We start from the raw sequence: 15,466 nt of genomic DNA, 5'->3' as shown, positions 1-15,466 counted from the left end.
CATGATGATAGTGACTGCCCATTACTACACGCCACTTAATGACCATTTTTTCACTTTACTTTCAGAAATGATTTCAGCTGTGTATTTTACATTTGTTGTATTTGATGACTTTATTATTTCATTCCAAGTCATCTTATCTCTATAAAGCTGCCTATGCTGTTTGACAAAATCACTATTTTGTAATTCTTCAAAGTAAATAAAGCATACTTTTATGACTGCTGAATACCAACTATCAATCACTTAGATTTTGTATTTTTAGATGGAGACACCTCTCGAAGCAACAGCTGCTCTCTATATCCCCTCACAATCTATTTCTGTCTGTGTTACTGTAAAAGCTGTGCTAGGATCTGTCTGTTACTGTAATATCTGTACTAAGATCTGTCTGTTTTACTGTAATATCGATCGTGCATTTTTCCATCTCTTCTGTAGCAGGCGTAAAAGAAACACAGACCGGACAAGTAGATGCGCAATGGATTATGGTCATTGTTTTTTTAATTACCATGTTTTATGCGCTAAACTATGTAGAATATTGGCCTGTTGGAAACTACAACTCCCTACTACATTGCCCAGTTCAGGCCAGATCTGATTTATCTCTAGAGAAACAGTACCATATGCGCATTGATCTCGCACCAACAAAAAAAAAGAGAGAAAAAAATATTGAACCGACGTTGGTCAATTAGTTGTTTAAAAACAAAAAAATTACTGAAAATGTGGTTAATCTCTCAGCAATACATTTTGGAGTTACATTGTTATCAAGCACGGGGGATGTGGTTTCTATAGGTTCTCAGCTTCTATGTATTGTCTCATTTCTATGTCATGTTTTTCCTAGCTCTGAGGGAGGATGTCTACTTTGACGTAGGGTGTCTACTGTCCCTGAGTCTGATCCACGGGGGACCTCCTCTGGGCTTCTTCTCCAGGGCTCTATACCAGCAGCTGTTCAACTTCCCCAGGGATACTCCTCTCACTGTGGAGGACATGGGCAACACTGGATTCACAGACAAAGTCAAGAAGGTACATCTTTTACCATGTCTATTTTTTCTCTTAGATGCTGAATTCTAGATAGATTATTTTTAAATGTGGGGCAGTCGCACTTCTCCCCCCCCAAAATAGTTAATTGGATAGGACAGATGGAGGAAAGATAAAGATACCGCTGTTGCAGAATATGACCGCTGGACCACCCTATGGCTATTCCTATTCATTGCTAAATCATTGCCACTCAAAAAATATGAAACATTTTCAGTGTAAACTTAAATGACTAAAACCAAATATGAAGTATGAAAACATAATGAACCTAATAAATAAGATAATCTTTGAGAACTAATAATCGACAAATTAAAAACTAGACAGTCAGGCAGAATAAAAAATTCCCCAAATATCATGGTTTGACATTGATCTTGTTATAATGTTTGAGTCACTCAGATTGCATAAGAACGCAACATATGCCATAGGCAGGAAACTAGCTTTAAAACCATAGTCTTCTCTCCGCCCTGTGGCAAAATGTGTAGAATTGCAGGAAATTGTCTTTAAAACAGCAACATTTTGTTTTGCGGACGGCCTATAAAATGTTCAGTCGGATACCATGCCATTGGCCACAGCCACTACCACACCCCCATCATGCCCACCACCTAAGCCCCGTTTTGTTCCAGAAAAAACCCTGGCGTGACAAGTTACAATGTATATTTGTAGCGTTTGATGCATTGAGTCTTGGGCGTTTTCAATGAGGTAAATGCAGATGGGCAACGCCATGCTTCAGCATATTTATTTAAAGCAGCTATGCTGCATCAGTTGGTTTACAGGTCATATTATACATTTTTCTTAGAATGTCCTTTAAAAATGTCAACAGAAGTGACCTTCTCACAGTCATTCTCACAGAAAGAAAGAAATCCTAGGGGAAACACTGAAAGGTTTTAACTCATTTGCCAACTCTTTTTCTTCAGATTCAGGAATCTAGATCCTTGGAGGAATTGAGAGAGGCAATGCAGTCAGCTTCAGAATACCTGGAAGTGGCTGGGTGCATGAGACCAGTTGACAGCCTTTCTGACAAAGACACACTTGTTGAAGATATTGTGAGCTTCCACCTAATCACAAGACTGCAGTTACCCTTCCAAAGGTTCGTAATGTCAATGTTTTTACGAGTACCTTTTTGACCGTTTCACCTAGTGATGCACCGATATAACATTTCTGGCTGATACCGATATCCAATATTTTCCTTGGCAAAAAAACGATACCGATATAAAAAAGAATTGCGGCCTTTTAATCATTATAGTACAGTTAAATAGTTAACACACACACACATGGACGCAGCGGTCTAAGGCACTGCATCTCAGGGCAAGAGGCGTCACTACAGTTCGGTGTTTTGTTTCCAGGCTGTATCACATCCGACCGTAATTGGGAGTCCCATAGGGCGGGGCACAATTGTCCCAGCGTTGGCCGGGGTAGGCCGTCATTGTAAATAAGAATTTGTTCTTAACTGACTTGCCTAGTTAAATAAAGGTTACACACACACACACCACACTGACCAAAAAGTTATTTTGTTGGCATTTACGTACACTACCATTCAAAAGTTTAGGGTCACTTTTGAAAGAAAATCACATTTTTTATCTATTAAACTAACATCATATTGATCAGAAATACAGTGTATACATTGTTAATGTTGTAAATGACTATTGTAGCTCGAAACAGCTTTTTTTTTTTAATGGAATATCTACATAGGCATACAGAGGCCCATTATCAGCAACCATCACTCCTGTGTTCCAATGGCATGTTGTGTTAGCTAATCCAAGTTTATCATTTTAAAAGGCTAATTGATCATTAGAAACCCCCTTTGCAATTATGTTAGCACAGCTGAAAACTGTTTTGATTAAAGAAACAATAAAACTGGTCTTCTTTAGACTAGTTGAGTATCTGGCGCATCAGCATTTGTGGGTTCGATTACAGGGTCAAAATCGCTAGAAACAAAGAACTTTCTTCTGAAACTCATCAGTCTATACTTGTTCTGAGAAATGAAGGCTATTCCATGCGAGAAATTGTCAAGAAACTGAAGATCTCGTACAACGCTGTGTACTACTCCCTTCACAGAACAGCGCAAACTGGCTAACCAGAATAGAAAGAGGAGTGGGAGGCCCCGGTGCACAACTGAGCAAGAGATGGCCTTCTAGGCAGAGTTGCAAAGAAAAATCCATATCTCAGACTGGCCAATAAAAAAAGTTTAAGATGGGCAAAAGAACACAGACACTGGACAGAGGAACCCGGAGTCGCCTCTTCACTGTTGACGTTGAGACTGGTGTTTTGAGGGTAATATTTAATGAATCTGCCAGTTGAAGGCTTGTGAGGCATCTGTTTCTTAAACTCGACACTCTAATGTACTTGTCCTCTTGCTCAGTTGTGCACGGGGCCTCCCACTCTTTCTATTCTAGTTAGAGCCAGATTGCGCTGTTCTGCGAAGGGACTAGCACACAGCGTTGTACTAGATCTTTGACGTGTGTCTTTTTTGACCAAACAGCATTCCGTAGTATGTTGTGAAGCTAATAGCAGTGACGCTATTACTGTGTAACTCCGGTAGGGCAACATATGAAAAATAGAGCACTTGGTAACGTTAGTGTGTACCGGTGCTCGACCAATCGCGAAAGCCAACATCAACCACGACAGAGAACGGTTGATTGTCAAGGGCAATGAATTCCATTATCTTGGCGTTAATGGATTTCAACCTTTGAGTTGTCTCGCGGAAATTTTCTTACTCTTTCAAATGACTGCTAGATCCACACAGCAGACATTGTGGGCGAGTTTAGAAATGCTGTGTTGCAAATGTAGCGCAGAATTTTACTTGCCGTCATTACGTTATATAGGTATGCACGTTAGCTTTGACATCGGTTTTGCACATCAGCATTGAACTAGACATCGGGCCAATACCGATGTTGGCATTTTTAGCTAATATCAGCTGATTCCAATATGTTCACCGATATTTCATGCATCCCTAGTTTCACCATTTCTCAATTTGTTTTATTGTTGCTCCAACATACAGTTCCAGTCAAAAGTTTGTACACACCTACTCATTCCAGGGTTTTTCTTTATTTTTACTATTTTCTACATTGTAGAATAATAGTGAAGACATCAAAACTATGAAATAACACATGGAATCATGTAGTAACCAAAAAAGTATTAAACAAATCAAAATATATTTTATATTTGAGATTCTTCAAAGTAGCCACTGTCGTGATAATTCTAATCAAAGGGAAGAGAGACTGCAGATTATTTTAAACAACACTTTATTATCAAATTTGCAAAATGGAGAATCAACCATGTTTTTAACAGTGCATAGTTGAAAGCTCAATGAACACAGTTGTCCCTCTCATTTTATAGAAAGTGCCTCATCTTATCTATATGACAGTTAGCAGATGTGTAGAAAATGGACGGAACATAGTATACAAAAGCTTGTATGTTAAGATAGCTGACGTTGATAGCATGAGGGCTCACCCTATTCTCTGTACCTTCATGCCCGTTTCCACACAGATTACTTCCTTCAGATAGTACATCAACGGGATTTGTCACATGCTGGCCAACATCCGGTGAAATTGCAGAGCGCCAAATTCAACAACAGAAATACTCATAATAAAAATGTATTAAACATACAAGTGTTATACATCGGTTTAAAGATTAACTTCTTGTTAATCCAACCGTTGTCAGATTTCAAAAAGGCTTTACGACGAAAGCATACCATGCGATTATCTGAGGACAGCGCCCAGCACACAAAACATTACATACAGTTAGTTACCAGCCAAGTAGATTAGTCACAAAAGTCAGAAATAGCAATAAAATTAATCACATACCTTTGATGATCTTCGTATGGTTGCACTCACAATAAATGTTTGTTTTGTTCGATAAAGTCCCTCTTTATATCCAAAAACCTCTTGTTTTGTTGGTGCGTTTTGTTCAGTAATCCAATAGCTCAAAGGCAGTCACAACAGGCAGACACAAAATCAAAATACTATCAGTAAAGTTTGTAGAAACATGTCAACCAATGTTTATAATCAATCCATAGGTTGTTTTTAGTCATAATAATCGATAATATTTCAACCGGACAATAGCTTCGTCATATAAAAGAAAAACAAGAAAGGCGCGCTCTCGGTCGCGTGCAGCAAACAGCTCTGGACTTCCCACTATCCACTGACTCAGAGTGGTCTTACTCCCTAATTTTTCAGAATACAAGCCTGAAACCATTTCTAAAGACTGTTGACATCTAGTGGAAGCCATAGGAACCTCAACCTAGGTCCTAACCATTGACATACTGTATAGGCAGGCAAGAGAAAAGCACCGACAACAAAAATATCCCACTTCCTGGATGGATTTTACTCAGGTTTTCGCCTGCCATATTAGTTCTGTTATACTCACATATATTATTTTAACAGTTTGGGAAACTTTAGAGTGTGTTTTATCCAAATCTACCAATTATATGCATATCCTAGCTTCTGGGCCTGAGTAACAGGCAGTTTACTTTGGGCACGCTTTTCATCCGGAGGTGAAAATAATGCCCCCTACCCTAGTGAGGTTAACATGTTTCGCTACAATAGTCAAGTTACCCTCACCCAAGGGTATGAAGGTACAGCAATGGTCAACTATCATTTGGCACCCTCTGCAGGAGATGTGGTGATGCTACTACTACAGCGAACTTCTCTTCCGGTGAGATGGTCTCCTATATAAAGGGATCTGTGTCTATTCTTTCAAGCGTTGTGAAGAAACAAATGTGAATATTTACCAAATTCCGTATGTAGCCAAACGTAGCTGCTGCTCATTCCATTTTCTCGAAAATTGATAAATGGTATAAAAAAAAGTATGGCCCGCATCCATGGAGACACATACCAGCTCTACTGGTAGTACTGCTACTACCAGCAGTACTACACCTGCACCTGTCGACGACACAAGTTGTTCTGCTTCCACGAGCGCTTCCATTGCTAGCATCAGTAATTCTACATTTGTTGTTATTCTAGCTAGCATGGACACTGACAGATGTGAATCTGATGCAGCCGAAGAGCTACTGCCCCCTTACCCGGGAAAGCACCGAACAACAGATAGGGACGTTGGACCATCGAAGAGGCGCAAATATGATGAGAACTACATTGATTTGGGGTTCACTTATATTGGGAGTAGTGCCTTTCCTCAGCCACAGTATGTTATATGTGCAAAAGTACTATCTCACAACTTGATGAAACCTTCACTCTTGCGCAGACATTTAGAAACAAAACATGCCAATTTGGAAAATCAGCCACGGGAGTTTTTTGAGCGAGAATTAAGATGACTTTCGAGTAGTAAGATGTATAAAAGCAACAGATACCATTAATAAGAAGGGGCTAGAAGCGTCTTATATGGTGAGCTACCGAGTGGCTAGGACAGGCAAGCCCCATGCTATTGTGGAGGACTTAATTCTTCCTGCTGCTGTGGATATGGCTGGGACAATGCTGGGGGAAAAGGCCAAAAAACTATACAGACAATGTCTTCCTCAAACAACACTGTTTCTCAATGCATCAGTGACATGGCGGGAGATGTTTTGAAACAATTACTGCTTTGCATACAAGCCAGTGAATTCTATGCGTTGCAGCTGGATGAGTCAACAGATGTGGCGGGCCTGGTATATGTCCGTTATGTTTGTGGGGGGTCAATTAAGGAAGACATCCTCTTCTGGAAACCAGAACAACAGGAGATACTTTTTTTCAAGTACTAGACAGCTTTGTGACATCAAATATACTTTGGTGGTCAAGATGTGTTGGTATCTGTACTGATGGCGCAAAAGCCATGACAGGGAGGCATAGTGGAGTGGTAACGCGCGTGCAAGCAGTTGCTCCCGACGCCACTTGGGTACACTGCAGCATCCACTGAGAGGCTCTTGCTGCCAAGGGAATGCCTGACAGCTTGAAATACGTTTTGGACGCTACAGTGAAAATTGTTAACTTTGTTCAAGCAAGGCCCCTGAATTCTTGTGTATTTTCTGCACTATGCAATGATATGAGCAACGACCATGTAACGCTTTTACAACATAAAGAAGTGCGCTGTTTATCAAGGGGCAAAGTATTGACATGTTTTTTTTTTAATTGAGAGATGAGCTTAAAGTTTTCTTTACTGACTATAATTTTCAGTTGCCTGACCGCTTGCATGATGACGAGTTTCTCACACGACTGGCCTATCTGGGTGATGTTTTGTCTCGCCTGAATGATCTGAATCTAGGATTACAGGGACTCTCTGCAACTATATTCAATGTGCGGGACAAAATTGAGGCTATGCTTTAAGAAGTAGGAGCTCTTCTCTGTCTGCATTAACAAGGACAACACAGGTCTTTCCATCATAGTATGATTTTTTGTATGTAAATGAACTCAAGCTTACGGACAATGTCAAATGTGATATAGCGAAGCACCTGATTGAGTTGGGTGCGCAATTACACAGGTACTTTCCCGAAACGGATGACACAAACAACTGGATTCGTTATCCCTTTAATGCCCTGCCTCCAGTCCACTTACCAATATCTGATCAAGACAGCCTCATCGAAATTGCAACAAACGGTTCTGTAAAAATTTGGGCTGCGCTCAGAGTATCCTGCCTTGGCAAATCGCGCTGTTAAGACACTGATGCCCTTTGCAACCACGTACCTATGTGAGAGTGAATTCTCGGCCCTCACTAGCATGAAAACTAAATACAGCAATAGACTGTGCATGGAAAAAAAATTAAGACTGAGACTCTCCAATACAACCCAACATTGCAGAGTTATGTGCATCCTTTCAAGCACACCCTTCTCATTAATAACCTGTGGTGAGTTCACAATTTCCGATGAACAAATAAGGTTTCATATATAAGATTGTTAAATAAAGAGCAAAATTATTGATTATTATTATTTGTGCCCTTGTCCTATAAGAGCTCTTTGTCACTTCCCACGAGCCGGGTTGTAACAAAAACTCACACTCATTCTTGTTAAATAAATGTAATGTGGAGTGTGTGTGTGGCACGTTTACAATGATGGCAACAAAAAAAAACATTTGAGAGCGCACTGACCCTGGTGAAAGGGTACGCAGCTGGAGGTTGAATGTTTGAAGGGGTAAGGGACTATAAAAAGTTTGGGAACCACTGCCATAAGGTAATGGTAAAATAGACTAGAGAGAGGTGTCCCTCATTCAGGGCAGCGTTCTCTACCTCCTTCTCGTGTTCCAAATTACACTAATTATAAACTTCTTCGTAATTATGAGTCTTTACAATGCCCATTTACAGTTGAAGTCGGAAGTTTACATCCAACTTAGCCAAATAGATTTCAACTCAGTTTTTCCCAATTCCCAACATTTAATTCTAGTAAAAATTCCCTGTTTTAGGTCAGTTCACCACTTAATTTTAAGAATGTGAAATGTTATAATAATAATAGTAGAGAGAATGATTTATTTCAGCTTTTAATTCTTTCATCACATTCCCAGTGGGTCAGAAGTTTACATGCACTCAATTAGTATTTGGTAGCATTGAGTTTAAAGGTTGGCCTTGCAATACATCCACTGGTACACCTCCAGTTGACTCAAATGATGTCAATTAGCCTATCAGAGGCTTCTAAAGCCATTACATAATTTTCTGGAATTTTCCAAGCTGTTTAAAGGCACTGTCAACTTAGTGTATGTAAACTTCTGACCCACTGGAATTGTGAAATAATCTGTCTGTAAACAATTGTTGGAAAAATGACTTGTGTCATGCACAAAGTAGAAGGCCAAACCGACTTGCCAAAACTATAGTTTGTTAACAAGAAATTTGTGGAGTGGTTGAAAAACGAGTTTTAATGACTCCAACCTAAGTGTATGTAAACTTCCGACTTAAACTGTAAATCTCACCCAATGTCTTCAGTGTTTCTAGTGAAGGTGATCGGGCCTCACCAGAAAGTCATAACAGAGATCATAGGTCAGTCAGCCCTATTAAGTATTTTCTTTCCCTTTTCTTTCCCTGTTCTTCCAAACCCATTTAAAAGATTTCAAATGTGACCCAACACACCTCCAGGCTGTGTAAGGGCTATTTGACCAAGAAGGAGAGTGATGAAGTGCTGTATCAGATGACCTGGCCTCCAATCACCCGACCTCAACCCAATTGAGATGGTTTGGGATGAGTTGGACCGCAGAGTGAAGGGAAAGCAGCCAACAAATGCTCAGCATATGTGGGAAATCATTCAAGACTGTAGGAAAAGCATTCCATGTGAAGCTGGTTGAAAGAATGCCAAGAGTGTGCAGAGCTGTCATCAAGGCAAAGGGTGGCTACTTTGAAGACTCTAAGATATAAACTATATTTAGATTTGTTTAATATTTTTTTGGTTACTACATGTGTAATTTCATAGTTTTGATGTGTTCGTTATTATTCTACAATGTAGAAAATAGTAAAAATAAAGAAAAAACCTTGAATGAGTAGGTGTGTAAAATGTTGTATATTCAGTACGTACACGTAGACTATTTTAAACTGTTAGAATTCTACTATACAGCAGCATACCACCCTGCATACCACTGCATACCACAGTGATTGGGGACATTGCCCTGTGTAGGGTGCCGTCTTTCGGATGGGACATTAAACGGGTGCCCTGACTCTCTGAGGTCATTAAAGATCCCATGGCACTTATCGTAAGAGTAGGGGTGTTAACCCCAGTGTCCTGGCTAAATTCCCAATTTGACCCTCAAACCATCACGGTCACCTAATAATCCCCAGTTTACAATTGGCTCATTCATCCCCCTCCTCTCCCCGGAACTATTCCCCAGGTCGTTGCTGCAAATGAGAATGTGTTCTCAGTCAACTTACCTGGTAAAATAACAGATAAATAAAAATTCGGAAAGGATTCAGACCCTTTGACGTTTTCCATATTTTGTTACGTTGCAGCCTTATTCTAAAATGGATTTAAAACATAATAATTCCCTCATCAATCTACACACAATATCAAAGCAAAAAACAGGTTTTGAATAAATTAACTTTTACATTAGTATTCAGACCCTTTACTCAGTACATTGTTGAAGGCAGTGATTACAGCCTCGAGTCGTCTTGGGTATGACGCTGCATGCTTGGCACACCTGTATTTGGGGAGTTTCTCCCATTCTCTCCATATCTTCTCAAGCTCTGTCAGATTGGATGGGGAGTGTTGCTGCACAGCTGTTTTCAGGTCTCTCCAGAGTAGAGGTCGACCGATTATGATTTTTCAATGCCGATACGATTATTGGAGGGCCAAAAAAGCCGATACCGATTTAAATCGGCCAATTTTTTATTTGTAATAATGACAATTACAACAATACTGAATGAACACTTATATTAACCTAATATAATACATCAATAAAATCAATGTAGCCTCAAGTAAATAATGAAACATGTTCAATTTGGTTTAAATAATGCAAAAACAAAGTGTTGGAGAAGAAAGTAAAAGTGCAATATGTGCTATGTAAGAAATCTGACGTTTCAGTTCCTTGCTCAGAACATGAGAACATATGAAAGCTGGTGGTTCCTTTTAACATGAGTCTTCAATATTCACAGGTAAGACGTTTTAGGTTGTAGTTATTATAGGAATTATAGGACTATTTCCCTCTATATCATTTGTATTTCATTAACCTTTGACTATTGGATGTTCTTATAGGCACTTTAGTATTGCCAGTTTAACAGTATAGCTTCCGTCCCTCTCCTCACTCCTCCCTGGGCTCGAACCAGCAACACAACGACAACAGCCACCATCGAAGCAGCGTTATCCATTCATAGCAAGGGGAACAACTACTAGAAGGCTCAGAGCGAGTGACGTTTGAAACGCTATTAGCGGCGCTAACTAGCTAGCCATTTCACTTCGGTTACACCAGCCTCATCCTGGGAGTTGATAGGCTTGAAGTCATAAACAGCGCAATGCTTGACGCACAACGAAGAGCTGCTGGCAAAACGCACGAAAGTGCTGTTTGAATGAATGTTTAGGCGCCTGCTTCTGCCTACCACCGCTCAGTCAGATACTTAGATACTTGTATGCTCAGTCAGATTATATGCAACGCAGAACACGCTAGATAATATCTAGTAATATCATCAACCATGTGTAGTTAACTAGTGATTATGATTGATTGTTGTTTATGAGATAAGTTTAATGCTAGCTAGCAACTTACCTTGGCTTACTGCATTCGTGTAACAGGCAGTCAGTCTCCTTGTGGAGTGCAACGAGAGAGAGGCAGGTCGTTATTGCGTTGGACTAGTTAACTGTAGGGTTGCAATATTGGATCCCCCGAGCTGACAAGGTGAAAATCTGCCGTTCTGCCCCTGAACGAGGCAGTTAACCCACCGTTCCTAGGCCGTCATTGAAAATAAGAATGTGTTCTTAACTGACTTGCCTAGTTAAATAAAGGTAGAAAAAAATCGGCACCCAAAAATACCAATTTCCGATTGTTATGAAAACTTGAAATCGGCCCTAATTAATCGGTCGACCTCTACTCCAGAGATGTTCGACTTGTCCCGAACCACTCCTGCGTTGTCTTGGCTGTGTGATTAGGATCATTGTCCTGTTGGAAGGTGAATCCTTCGCCCCAGTCAGGTCTCTCCAGAGATGTTCGATTGGTTCGAGTTGGCTCTGGCTGGGCCACTCAAGGATATTCCGAGACTTGTCTCGAAGCCACTTCTGCTTTTTCTTGGCTGTGTGCTTAGTTGTTGTTCTGTTGGAAGGGGAACTTTCGCCCCAGTCTGAGGTCCTGAGCGCTCTGGAGCAGGTTTTCATTAAGGACCTCTCTGTACTTTGCTCCGTTCATCTTTGCCTTGATCCTGACTAGTCTCCCAGTCCCTGCCGCTGAAAAACATCCCCACAGTATGATGCTGCCACCACCATGGTTCACCGTAGGGATGGTGCCAGGTTTCCTCCAGACGTGACGCTTGGCATTCAGGCCAAAGAGTTTGATCTTGGTTTAATCAGACCAGAGAATCTTGTTTCTCATGGTCTGAGAGTCCTTTGGGTGCCTTTTGGCCAACTCCAAGCTGGCTGTCATGTGGATTCCGTCTGGCCACTCTACCATAAAGGTCTGATTGATGGAGTGCTGCAGAGATGGTTGTCCTTCTGGAAGGTTCTCCTATCTCCACAGAGGAACTTTGGAACGCAGTCAGTGACCATCGGGTTCTTGGTCACCTCCCTGACCAAGGCCCTTCTCCCCTGATTGCTCAGTTTGGCCGGGCGGTCAGCTCTAGGAAGAGTCTTGGTGGTTCCAAACTTCTTCAATTTTAAGAGTGATGGTGGCCACTGTGTTCTTGGGAATCTTCAATACTGCAGACATTTGTTGGTAGCCTTCCCCAGATCTGTGCCTCGACACAATCCTGTCTCAGAGTTCTACAGACTATTCCTTCGACCTTGTGGCTTGGTTTTTTCTCTGACATGCACTGTCAACTGTGGGACCTTATATAGACAGGTGTGTGCCTTTCCAAATCATGTCCAATCAATTGAATTTACCACAGGTGGACTCCAAGTTGTAGAGACACCTCAAGGATAATCAATGGAAGCAGGATGCACCTGAGCTCAGTTTCGAGTCTCATAGCTTAGGGTCTGAATACTTTTGTAAATAAGGTATTTCTGTTTTTCATTTTAAATACATTGGCTAACATTTCTGAACCTGTTTTCACTTTGTCATTATGGGGTATTGTGTGTAGATTGAGGAAAACGTCAAGGGGTCCGAATGCACTTTAACTATGTTTAAGACATTGTCAGCCTGGTTTTTGTTAGCTGTATGTCAAAGGGCCAATGCAGCCATTTCTGGGTGACAATTAAGTACCTTACATGCAGACCAGACACGTCGCGTGCGCCAGCGTTGCAAAATAAATTTAGAAACCAATTTTATTCCGTTATTGCACCCACACTGCTCGCACGTGCCAACGAGCATCTGCGATTCCAAGGGCTAAAATTGAACTCCTTTCTATTTCTGACGCAAATTGCGCTGCAAGTCCTGCCTCTCCCATTTCCTCATTGGTTTATAGAAGCAGGTACCCACATGCCATCTCCTCATTGGTTATACCCACGTGGGTGATTGAAAGACGAAATGTTTTGCCGGTTGTCGTGGTAAAAGTGTAGATGCCAATCACCCTATAAGTTCAAAGATGAAAAGGCCTGGAAGGAGGAAAGATGACTAGAAACGATTCGGTTGGCCGTTTTAAGTGTGGATTAATTGTCGGAGTAGAGGACCTTGTGCATTTCAGGTAAAATAACAACTCAATGTTTATATCTCAGGACAAATTAGCTAGCAACAGCAAGCTAGCTAAATATGACAAATTAGCTAGCAAGTGCAAGCTAACTAGCTATATTACCATACATGTTTAATGCTTTTCGACCTGTCCCCAAATGAATGTCATTGGTTCAGAGTTTGTTTTGATATTTTAACCTGCGTGTCATGATTGTGCTTGGTGTAGGGGGACAAAATACATTTATGCACGATGGCGCACGCTCGCAGCCGGTTTGGGTTCAGTGTTACTTGTTTTCAATTAAAATGATAAAAAATAAACCAAAATAGCTTCTTATCAAAGAGCAATTTCTCAAGCAAGAGTTTTGCTAGAACTGTCTGGTACTGGTCTTGTGGGGAGTAGAAAACGTAAAACTAACTGTTATTGGCAGAGGTTTGAAACTCTTTCTTATTGGTTGATTAACTCATTTACTGCTTGATGTCACCAGGCAGGCCAAAACTGGCTGAGATTTCAGGCGGTCTTTTCAAACAGCTCTTACACTAAAAGGGAATTTTCATAATTTTCACCGTATTATTCCAACCTCATAGTGTGGATGGATATATGTATATATATATATATATTTAACTCAGGAAGATCACAATTTGGATTTTACTGGGCCTTTAACTATTTTTGTTGAACCTTTTTGTGTTTTTAGGTTCTGTGAAGGTTTGAAAACCCTTGGTGTGTTTGACCAGGTCCAGATGTTTCCGGGGGCCTTTGTTAGTCTGTTCTGTTCCTCTCCTGACAAGCTGACTGCTGAGACCATGTCTGCCCTCTTCACTGTTAAGTTTTCAGAACAGGAAGAGACCCCAGGGAAGGAGAGTGCTGTGGTCACCTTCTGGAGACACTACCTAGTGGAGTGTGAAGGTACTTTGACCTCCAATGACTGATTGATTTATGTGATGATTAAAAATACACACTCAAAGGCCATTCAGACAGTGTACACTACTATTACATGTCTATTCAGTAAAACTAACACAAGCACATGAATGTCCCTGTCTGTCTCCATATATTACCCATCCTCACCAGTCTCTGTTCACTGGTTTCAGTTGGCAGATGTGCAACATCGCTAGAGGACGTGCTCATCTATGCCACATCCGCTGATGTGGTGCCAGCCATAGGGTTCAGCCCCAACCCCACCTTATCCTTCCTCAACCCCCTGGACCCTGCCGGGGCCTTTCCCAAGAGCCAACCCAGCTCTAACCACCTGGTGCTGCCTGTGGTGCCATCCTACCAAGTCTTTAAGAAGAATATGGAGTATGCAGTGTGCCAGCTCACAGTGATGCAGGCCATTTGATCACAGACAGTCTTGTTCTATATGAACACAGCTTTAACAGACTATTACTGAACTTGAGGGACGTGTTTCATTCGGATTTTGGACTTCAATTTAAAAGGGCTCAACCTCATAGACTCTTATGGAAGATTTGGGTAGGGTATTTCCATCATGACAGATATGCATTTTCTATTATAGGCTTCAGCTGTTGAATTTCAGGAACAATTTTACACTACTTTAATAATTCAGACGGATCACGGTAGGTGCTACATTTGTTTGAATGGTAATGTTTGTTGCTTCATTTGGGATTCTTAGATTTATTTTATGTTGTACATACTGAAGTGTGTATCAAAGTTTTCTGTAAAGTTAATTATGCTACTGTTGATGTTTTTGTGATTGTTTGTGTTGGCTTTGTATTTTATATTTTTAGTAACTTTAAAAAGTGGTATCCAATTGGTAGTTACAGTCTTGTCTTATCGCATACGGACTCAGGAGAGGCAAAGGTCGAGAGCCGTGCGTCCTCCAAAACGCGCCAGGCTCAATATGGGCAGTCAAACGTTTGACCCCACCCACTTATTCTTTTTTTCATCTGAGGTTTGACATCACACACGTTGAATACAAACGTATGTCATTTTTGAAGATTGTAAGAAATATTAAAGTGGTACCAGCAGATGTGTTAACTCTTTGTTTCATGCTATATTTGATACAATCTACTGATAAGGTTGCTGTGAAAAGACTTGTCATGTACTGTTAAAATTGTGTTGATAAATGTTATAATATTTCATTGAGCATATATACAGTTACTACCTATCCTGATTTATGCCATTTACTTTCCAAATGAGAATGGAGACAGACTACTGCTTGTTCTGTGCGTGATTTCCTGCAAGACAGGAATATACTGACAAGCTGAATGTGCTTTGTACATTAAGTTATACCAGCTCCAGTAAAGAGATCAGAGACGCGGGTGACTTCTACATCTTTACTGAACAACAT

At 40.7% G+C, this 15,466-nt stretch overlaps 1 protein-coding gene across 2 annotated transcripts in view; it reads left to right on the top strand.

Moving 5' to 3' along the window:
- The window catches only part of LOC139374215 (G2/M-phase specific E3 ubiquitin protein ligase), a 29,208-nt gene extending 14,058 nt beyond the window's left edge, over nt 1-15,150 (top strand). Inside the window, exons 12-15 of one of the 2 annotated variants that reach the window (XM_071115236.1) lie at nt 830-1,011; nt 1,938-2,110; nt 13,856-14,067; nt 14,250-15,150. In XM_071115236.1, the coding sequence (XP_070971337.1) occupies nt 830-1,011; nt 1,938-2,110; nt 13,856-14,067; nt 14,250-14,497 (815 nt within the window). In that variant the 3' untranslated portion in view covers nt 14,498-15,150. Of the gene's footprint in view, nt 1-829; nt 1,012-1,937; nt 2,111-13,855; nt 14,068-14,229 lie in introns of both variants that reach the window. The other variant, XM_071115237.1, reaches the window with a different exon arrangement.
- The last annotated feature ends 316 nt before the right edge of the window (nt 15,151-15,466 follow it).

Source organism: Oncorhynchus clarkii, chromosome 19 (genome assembly GCF_045791955.1).
Source record: "Oncorhynchus clarkii lewisi isolate Uvic-CL-2024 chromosome 19, UVic_Ocla_1.0, whole genome shotgun sequence".
Classification (NCBI taxonomy): Eukaryota; Metazoa; Chordata; class Actinopteri; order Salmoniformes; family Salmonidae; genus Oncorhynchus; species Oncorhynchus clarkii.
The sequence above is the reverse complement of the archived record's forward strand: the minus strand, read 5'-3'. Positions and strand labels throughout refer to the sequence as shown.